Source organism: Neovison vison, chromosome 1, assembly GCF_020171115.1.
Source record: "Neovison vison isolate M4711 chromosome 1, ASM_NN_V1, whole genome shotgun sequence".
NCBI lineage: Eukaryota > Metazoa > Chordata > Mammalia > Carnivora > Mustelidae > Neogale > Neogale vison.
Genome location: NC_058091.1, coordinates 217,723,489 through 217,733,647, shown reverse-complemented (window position 1 = coordinate 217,733,647; position 10,159 = coordinate 217,723,489). Strand labels below are relative to the sequence as shown.

Genomic DNA, 10,159 nt, shown 5'->3' with positions numbered 1-10,159 from the left:
ACTTATCAGCCATTTGTATAGGTTCTTTGGAGATATATAGATTCTTTGCCCATTTATTAATTTGGTTATTCATCTTTTTTATTATTGAGATTTAAGAATTCTTTGTTCCAGACACAAGTCTCTTATCTGATAGATTATTTGCAATTTAAAAAAATTCCATGGGTAATCTTTTTACTTCCTTTCTTAATGGTATCCTTTGTAACACAAATTTTAAATTTTGATGAAGTCCAATTTATCTAGTTTTTTCTTTTGTTGCCTGTGCTTTTGGTATTGTATCTAACAAGTCTTCAGTTTTCCTAACTGAAGGTCATAAATATTTACTTTCATGCTTTCTTCTAAGAATTTTATAGTTTTAGCTCTTTCATTTGGTTTTAGCTCTTATACTTAGCTCTTACATTTTGAGTTAATTTTTGTACTATTACATGAGGTAGAGATCCAGCTTTAGCCTTTTGCATGTGGATACTCAGTTGTCTCAGGACTGTTTTTTGTTGAAAACAGTCTTTCCCCATTTTATTGTTTTAACACCTTTGTTGCAACTCTATTCAGCTTCTTAAGTTTGTAGGTTTATGTCTTTTGTCAAATTTCTTAAGTTTTCAGCTATTATTTTTAGTGTCACCCTCTTTCTTTTCTTCTTCCAGGACTCTGAGGATATGAGTGTTAGACCTCTTACTAATTCCATGAGATTCTATTCTTTTTTTTTTTTAAATTTATTTTCTCTCCATTGTTAAATTAAGTAATTTCTATGGTTCTATCTACATTTTCAGTGATTCTTTCCTCTGTCTCCTCCACTGTGTTGTTGAACCCATCCACTTTGTTTTTTATTATGGCTGTTTTGAGTTTTAGGTCTAAAATTTTATTCAGTCATTCTTTACATCTTCTATTTTTTCCATTTGTTCCAAGTGTTTTTGTAGTTGCTTACTGAAGTGTTTCAGTTCTGCTTTAAAATCTTTGTCAGATAATTCTAACATCTCTTGCCTTGGATTTGTCATCTATTAGTTGTTTTTTGTTGTTTTTTGGCTTTGTTCTTGCACGGTTTGAGAAATTTCTGGTTCTTGTTAAGATGAGCAGTTTTTAATTGAAACCTAAACATTTGAGGTATCATGTTCTAAGGCTTTGGATTTTATTTAAATATTCTATTTCAGCTGGCTTTTTCTGACAAAGCACTGTTAGAGGAAGTGGGGGTGGGGAACAGGCACCACCTCCTTATTGCCAGGTTGGAGAGTAGTCTAAGTTCCTCACTTGGCCTCCATAGACACCCAAGTCTGTCTGTCTCTCTCTCCCATTACTGGTCAGTGGGAAGAAAGTCCTGGCTGTCTACCTAACTTCTTTGACACCATAGGATGGGAGATGGGGTTGAAGCACCTTTTTACAGTCTGGTGAATGAGGAAGTCCAGGCTTTCCACCAGACCTTTGCTGATTTGTGTGGGGGATGAGGAGGAGTGGTCATGATCTTTTCCTGTAGTTTGCTTTTCTTTAGTTTTATTGGTCATTGTCTAAATGGTTTCTGTTTGTTCATTTTTTTGTTTGTTTGTTTGTTAATCTTTTGTACTGCCTCTTTTCTCGTTCTTCAGCTAAAGTGAGCATTATTTTGTTAGGGATTTCTTTGTCTGAACCACTGGAATTTTCAGGTTGCCAACTCCTTCAATTTTAAGCCTGAGATAGAGGAGGCAAACACACACACACACACACACACACACACCCCAAAAAACCCAGGGAACCACCTTGTGTTGTTGCTTGGGTCTTGAGGTCCTTGCTGGTCTGTCTTCTTTCCATCTTTCAGAGTCTTCATGTTTGTTTTATATGTAATGTTTAGGGGCACATAATTGTACTTACTAGGAGGAATAGGGAAAAGTAGGTCTACTTCATCTTCCCAGAAGTAGAAGTCTAAGTAGACCTTTTTATAAATAGACTCATATTTTAATCACTGAGAGACATTAATAGTTGAGGGAACTTTGAAGTTAATCCTTTCCCAGATAATAATAACTCTCTAATTTATCTTTTTTGTACATTCAAACAGTATACTGGGTTTGCTTTAAATGAAAAATGCCTCTAGATTATTTACACATTTCTGAATATGTAAATAACTGTTCTCTTTCAAAATTTTGAATTAAATTCTTCTAAATAATTACTTAAAAAAATTTTTTTCCTTAATGCCAATCTGAAGATACTGCAATGGAAGGCGATTCCTGAAACTGTCTAGTATTAAAGATTATAATGAGAATCCCCACATCTTTCTCAAAGTATACAATGGGAATATTTCCAGAAGTATTCTATTTTAAAAGATTGGCGGTATCTAAAAGATTATTTCACTTCTTTTACTGTGTATCTATATATTCACGAACAATTTCCTATTAAAGATACTTAACTATTTCTAGATTTCCAAACCTATAATTTTTTTCAATCACCACTCCTCCTTCTCAAATATCTGTTCTTTTATATATATTAATACCTAGTAATACTATCTTTCATTGTCCTCTAACTATCTGCCAGGCACTCTGCTAATGAGCTCTTAATATACTTTATCTTATTTAATCCCGCTTAAGACAGGTGAAGCTCAAAAGGCTGAATGGGAAGCATTCATAAGTGGTAAAGCTAGCATCTGCATACAGGCCCTCTGCCTCCCAGCTTCATGCTTGTTTTGACAATGCTGCATTGACAGAGTAAGCATCTTTTTCTTCCAAGGGGAAAGTTTATAGGTATGTTTCTCCCTTAATGCTATTTTGTAATTTCTACCATTGTTTATTTTTATCTTTGTCCATTTTTTTTTTACCTAAGAAAAGAATTAATGCAGAAATTTTAAATATAGGGTATGTGTAATAGATTTGGGGGTTAAAAGTTTAAGTTATTTACCGCTTTTAACTTAAGTATATGTCATTAAAAAATACTGACAAAGTTTTACTACAGGAGTTCTGCTGCTTTGTATTTGGGCATAAAAAGAAAATATTACTGAATAGCTGCTATTTCATGTGCAAAGTATGCAAAGGGTAAACAAATAACAGAAAAAATAAAATAAGCCATGTTAATAAACCCTTGTTAATGGTAAGAAGATCTACTGTTTAAAACATCTATTTTTAATTTAACCTAGAAGGTAGAGACAAAAATGCTTTATATAGAATCATCTCTTCATTCAATGCAGAACTATTTCATACTAAATTTTTAATTCGCTTTCATTTAAATTTCATAGAAGTATGTACAGTAATTTACTCAGTCTCAATTTCACAACATTTGATAATCAATATTTTTTCTTTCAAAAGATTTTGGTCAATAAAACCTTTTACATACACCAAACAATACTTCATTTTCTTAAGTTAATTTCAATTATTATATATAATAATCCAAAGTATTATTCAGGTGAATTCCTGAGTAATTGCTTTGTCAGTAGTTCTTTACATCCATCATTATTTGCTTAACCTTTACATTTAGAAAGAATTCCTATTACATTTCTTTAGCAAAGTAGAATGCAGATACCACACAACTGATTTGTACAGATCAGGGCTCCCTTGATGTCCCAAAAAAGTCCCACAGTGGGACTTTTCAAATGCAGAAATAAGCCCTTTTTGTTATTTGGATAAATATACATATTCTGGATAAATGTTCCTGCAGATACACTAAACAACCATTTCGGAAGGTTTGCATTAAGTATTTTTTTTCTTGCAATCTGTTCCCATTTAGAGATCTCTTTTTGCTGCATGCTCCTGTATCCAAGTGCTATGAAATTAACATTAGGAATGGTGGGTTCATACTTACGAGCATTTTAGTTATTTAAAATATTTTTCTTACTATGTTCCATTTCCTAATCATAAAAATAGTCCTATACTCAAAATTTAAGTGAAATAAATTGTTTTGTAAAATGACTTGTTGCAAATGAAAATTATTAGCAAGTTTGTTAACAAATAACCTATACCAATATAAATTTAAGAAACTTTCTAGTACCAGTACTGTACTTTTATCTAGACTATGCCTGGAAGACAACAACTGCTACACATTTTCAAAACGTGATATACACAGCACTTGCAAATAGGATAGTCGAAACTGCCGGCATTTTACACAAGTTGATCTTATGAGGAAGAATATTATAAGCGGCATCATCACCGTAGGATATAATGATTATCCAGCTATGCAAATTAAAAAATTCACGTATAGTTCATTTATATATAAGAATAATGTGGGTAAGAGAACTGTTATTTATCAATCATTACCATTATCATAATTGAGTATAAAAATAGCCATCTCTCCCATTTTGAATTATGTTCTGTTCTGAAAACCGAAGACATTTTAATTTCTCGTGATGGTTGCTTACGGAGAGAAGGGCTTGTTATTTCTAAGAGCAAGAAACTAGTTTTATTTGAATACACACTAGGACATGTAAAAATTCTATAAACGCATTAATTTTAACATACAGAGCAGTTGACATGCTAGGTGCAGTAGACCTCAAAAGTCAATCACGCAACATTAGCAAGCAGCCTTCTGCCCATCTCCATCTACTGAAGTCGCCTATTTATTTATTTATTTATTTATTTTACCAGCGACTTTGGAACTGTATTATTGGGGACTGGTGGCATGCTCCGTGTTAAGTAAGCTCCCGGGGTAGGGCTGTCACTTGGGCGATTCTCCTGGGGTACGGAAGTTCGCTGGCGTAGGGTCGTCATGCTAGGAGGCCCTGGACAGCCCCCAAGCATCCACACTTCCAGGGCCATTTTGGTCGAGGCTTCACCGCGCTGAACGGCGGGCGATAGCTCGGCTTGAGCAACCACCGCCGCGCGCCGCTAGGCGCAGGTCCGCAGGCCTCGCAGGCCCAGCTTTTCCCAGCCGCGCCGCCGTTGCCTAGGCGACCGCCGCCGAACGTTCCCGAGGCGGGCCCCGCCCCCCGGCCAATCGGACCCGCGCTCGCCGGAGCCCAGATTCTCTTTGTTCCGCAGCCATTTCAGGCCCCGGACGGGAGGCAGCGCCGCTACGGCAGAGGGCCCGAGCGCCGGAGGCCTCTGGGATGGTGTGGGACCGGGTAGGTGGCGTTGAGGGTGCGCGGCCCCAGACTGGAGGGTGGGAGGGGAGGGCAGCTGTTCCGAAGCTGCCTGACGGGCTGCGGGGAGAGGCGCCCGACCCGCCGCCCTCCCGGCCGTTTGGAGCCCGGCGGCGGCGGCGGCGCGGTTCTAAGCCCAACAGCTGCCGGCCGGGGCGTCCTGCGGGACACTGGCAGGGGTCGGGCAGCGCTCCTCAGGTGTCCGAGGTCAGGGCCTGGGCCCTGTGGGGGCGGTGCGAAGGGGAGAGCCTTCTCGCTGGGGCGCTTTTTGTTAGACGCGGCGTTTGAGGGCCCTGCTGTCGCAGTCGCCGCCCCAGGACGGCTACTTCCTGCCGGTTCTGGGCGCTTTGGGGCACTGCCGGGCGCTGCCCCGGATGGCCCGTCTTTGTCCCTGCCCGGCCCTCTCTGCCCTGGCGTCCGGGGCCCGCACACATTTTCGCCTCCACACTCAGCTGGCTGATCGCTTTCTCTGGGCTGTTTTTGCCCCCTGGGGCCTCTTGGCCTCACGACGTGTTTACATAATTTTAAGGTTTGTACGGGCTTCGCGTGGGTTTGTTTTTTGCACTTACACGGTTTTGTACTTCTCCCACGCGAACACGGAAAAGGGAACAGCTGCTGAGGAGCAGACCGGCTACCACGATTAAAAAGAAACGGCTTCCTTCCTTTAAAAAGGATCGATTGTTTGTCTACCGGCTATAAAAACCAACTGGATGTTGCAAAGATTGCTTAGCCTTTAAGTCCGTTATCTTAACGATCACTAATTACTTTGGTCCATCAACAGATGTAGAAATTTGAACTTGGCGGCTGTCCACAAATTGATTTTGACAGTTGTATTAAGAAGCTTAATAACAATCCTGCCTTGAAACAGTGATGACTTCAGTGATGAGATTATAAATAGTACTTTATTTTTCAGCCTAAAGATTTTTTTTTTTTAAAGTTATATGGCCTAATAGCTATTTGGAAATGTGAGATTATAAGATGGCTATTCTGAGCTACTCATTTTTAGGATAACAAAAGTACCTTTCAGATTTTAAGTTTCCCTGTTACATCAGAGCCTTCCTATTTGAATGGCAAATAAGTTATACTTAGTGAAAAAGGGACGCATTCCTTTTTTTGGGAAAAAGTTATGTTTTCTCTTTTTATCCTACTCTGCACACCATTTTTAGAGAATGCCTCCACCAAGTTGAAAACTTGTAGCCGCAAAAAGGAGATTGTGGTTCAAAGGTGCAGATTTCTTTTTTACTCCTCCTGTAGTCATAAATGCATAACAGTTTAGCAGTCCGGTTTTTACTTCACCTAATTTAATGTTAGCCTGATGAACTATTAGAGCTTCATTTTCTTTTTCCTATAATGGGCCCCCACCTCCATCAGCCTTGATCAGTTACATTTTTGCTCTAGGTATTCAGGGAATTATTAAATTCCTTCTGCTGAAATGTCTATAAAAATCTTTCAAAGTAATCAAGCTTATTACCATTATATATTTTGAGCAGGATAAGATTTTAGCAAAAATATATATGATCCTGGTTGTAAATATTTCCATTATCAACATTTGATACTGTATTCATTGTTTTTATGACCAGTTTTTCTTTTTTGTATAATGTTAAAGCCTTCACATGAACTCAGTTTTTCTAAATACTGTAAATGAACTGCATTGAAATGTAAATGTACTCTCTTTAGAAGAATTGCTGACTTTTATCCATGTTGGATTCTGCAAATACTGTTTTTAAGAAAAGAAATTTGGTTAATAAAGGAAGGCAAAACATGTGACATAGGTCATGATATAGGTTTATCAAGTGTAAAATGCAGAGAGGAGCACAGCAATTAAGTGAGAGTTGTTTTTATTGCCGAGGGTATAAGCTGTGAATATTTCTTCTTGGGATTGATAATTGAATACATATATTGGTGCCCAAAAGTTCTTGTTCCAAAAAATCAATTGGGTTTACCAGCAAAAGGGTGAGAAAGCTGAAAGAATCAAAGTGATTGATTAACTGATAATTGTTTTCAAAAACAGTAGAGAATAATGCCATCTTCAAAAATAGGGATCAGAGACAAAAAAATTCCACAAATCTTTCTCAGTTGGTCCCATTCATCCAGTCCTATGGTAGATATCCAGTGAGAGTTGGCAAGTGAGAGATGTGTCCTGGGTCATAGGGTGAGTGAACTTTATGATGGAAGATGGATGTCTGTAAGGCTGGTAACTAGATTTGTAGTTATATGGATGGGTGTAGGAGAGAGTTCCTAGAAACTTTGTTAACTCTGGACCTCCTTACTAGAATTCTTTGGAAGTACTGAAAGTAGGTGTAATAACTAAGAATGGTTAAATGAGTCTTAGTGGTTAAATGAGATAATGGAATAGGAAATAGGGATGCAGATTTGTCTTAAAAGTTTCTGGAGTACATAGAACCTATAGAGGAATGGTGGCTATGTCTTAACTCCAAAATGACACCTGATGCAGAGCAGTTATTTGATTTCAGAACTGAAGGAATGCCTAAAGCTAAAAGAAAGCTGGTAACTGAAAGACTGCAGGATTTGAGTTGACATGTGCCTTTTTAATGGTTAAAATTTAAAAGCAAAGCAAATCTTTGAATGTTACAGTTAGGAATAGGAGCTCTAGAGCCAGACTTTTTGGATTCAGATCGTGGTACCTTCTGAAATTAGGTGTGAATTTGAGCAAATTATTTAATCTCACTGTGCCTCAGATTTTCTCATCTCACAATTCTGTGAGGATTAAATGAGTATGCTCTTTAGGACTGGGCCTGATGTAGTAGACACTCCATAAATAATAACTGCTGTTATCATCGTAACGATCATTAATATGTTAGAAAACAACTCATAAAATTATAATCACTAGTATCTAGATTATGAGATAACTGCTGTAAACCCTCTGATACATTTTCTTCCAGTATTTTTTCTGTTTATTTTGATTTTTATATAGTTGAGACTTTACTATATGAATAACTTTGCATTCTGCTTTTTTCACATAGCATCATAAGCAGTTTCGCATGCTATTAATTATTTTGTCAGCATCTTTTAAAATGACCACATAATGTGACTTTCTCATGATTAAACATTTTCCTATTGGACAATTGACAAGTTTCTGATTTTTTTTTTTTTTTTTTTTTTTGCAGTTCTAAGAAACACTACACTGAACATCCTTGTACATGAAAAAATTTCTGGGTTTTAGATTATTTCATTAAGATAGATCCTCCAAAGTGAAAATATTGGGTTGGAGTATATGAACATCCAAAGCTCATGGTCCATATTCCCATTTTGCTTTTAATTAAGGGAATTTAATAATGGGCTTAAGCTAAATTGAGGAGCACAGCATTTATTGATCTTATTATTGCTTGAGATGGGAAAGAAGAGGGAGTAAATTAACATTTTTTCCCTGTAGTATGCAAGGCATTATTTGTAGGCATTTATCATCCATTGTTACTTTTACATACATTCTGCTCCTTATCATAGCCCTGTATTATGCATGGCAGTTACCTATAGATAGGTGAGTTCTTCCAGAGTTTTCAAGGTGAATCTGAATATAGATCTGCCTGATTGCAAAGCTTATGTCCTTTATTTGTAAAATTTTAGATAATATACATATTAGGAATCTCATAATGAATACATATATCAAATGAGTACAGAACCTTATAATGAATTTTATAATTTACTATAATTTAATGGAGCTAATAATTGTAGATCATAGACCATATTACAAAGATAGTAAAATTTGACCTGGAAGTAATGAATGGGTAAATGACATAAACCAGACATGGCTTAAATATCTGCATATATTTTACAAAGGGAAAAAATATCCTTACCTGAATGAGATGTAATTGGTAATGGGTATTTAAAGCTGATTTCTAAAATGATTTGTGGTGAAACACTCTTAGTAACGACCTCAACACAAATAGGGTAGAAAAAAAAATCCCATCAGATTTGGGGCATCTATATAAGAAGTGACAATGGCCTGTTAAGTAACCAAATTGAAAAACAGTTTAGTAAAACCCCTGCCAAACTTAGCTAAGGTCTTAATAGAGAAATAACAACAACAACCAAAAAATCATAGAGATATTTCAGTTAAGGAGAATAAGACTACCCACAAGCTGTTGGAAATTAATTACATACTGAAAACTAAAGGGAAAAAAATTTAACTGGATTTTATAGTTGACTTTGAATCACTCTGAAGCCATTAGTAAAATAATATTTGGCAAATCCCCTTAATCCTCAGGTGCAGAAGTGGCTGCCATAGATAAAAAGGGTCATCTCAGAAAAACAAAGATTTCATTGCTCTTGTCTTTACTAAGGAGGGAATTAAATCAGAGAAATACTTCACAAAATTGTGAACATTCTAAGTAGATACACATGAATGATTAGAAATAGGTGGTATTCACCAAAACTGTAAAGAAATAGTCATAAAATTAATATGCTGCCATTAAAAATAATGTTTTTGAAAAATACTTAAGTAAAAATAATAGTTTTGGCTGGAGCATAAGAAAACAGGAAAATTATGAGAAAGATGGCAAATTATGATGGATTTTAAATGTGGTCATTTATTCAGTTGCTTAACATTTATTAGTGCTGATATTGTCCCTTTTCATTAAGAGATTTATATACTACTGGAGAGAGAGAAGTAAATGAAAAAGTACAACAAAGTATAGTTACAGCTTTTATGGTATAAATCTGGAGGCATCCAGCAGGACTAGTAATAGGTTCCAAGTGGAGAGTGGGAGAAGTGACTTAGGCATTTCAGGGGAATAGGAGCAGCATTTCAGAGACTGTCAGCTAAGATAAGGACCTACTGTGTTCCCAAATCTCCCAGTAGTTTAGGGGCCCTAAAAGGTACAGAGCAGGAATCCACGAACTTTTCTGTAGAGAACTAAATAGTAAATATTTTCTGCTTTGTGAGCCATACCATCTCAAATGTAGTACAAAAACAAGGACAGTACAGAAACTAAAGGGTTTGACCAATTTGACTTGTGGGTCTTAATTATCTCTAATAAATAGTAGAGGGATTTGAGGAGGAAATAACCTACTGGGCCTAGCATGAGCCATTGGAATATTTGAAACAAGAAATTCACAACACTGATTTGTGTGAACATTTAGGAATGGAATAAAATAGAAAAACAGGGTGCCTGGGTGGCT

At 36.7% G+C, this 10,159-nt stretch overlaps 1 protein-coding gene across 1 annotated transcript in view; it reads left to right on the top strand.

Annotated features, from left to right (window-relative positions):
• Positions 1-4,903: 4,903 nt before the first annotated feature.
• TNPO1 (transportin 1) overlaps positions 4,904-10,159 on the top strand; it is a 94,233-nt gene continuing 88,977 nt past the window's right edge. Inside the window, exon 1 of the mRNA XM_044267371.1 lies at positions 4,904-5,002. Coding sequence (XP_044123306.1) covers positions 4,988-5,002 — 15 coding nt within the window. The 5' untranslated portion in view covers positions 4,904-4,987. The remainder of the gene's footprint in view (positions 5,003-10,159) is intronic.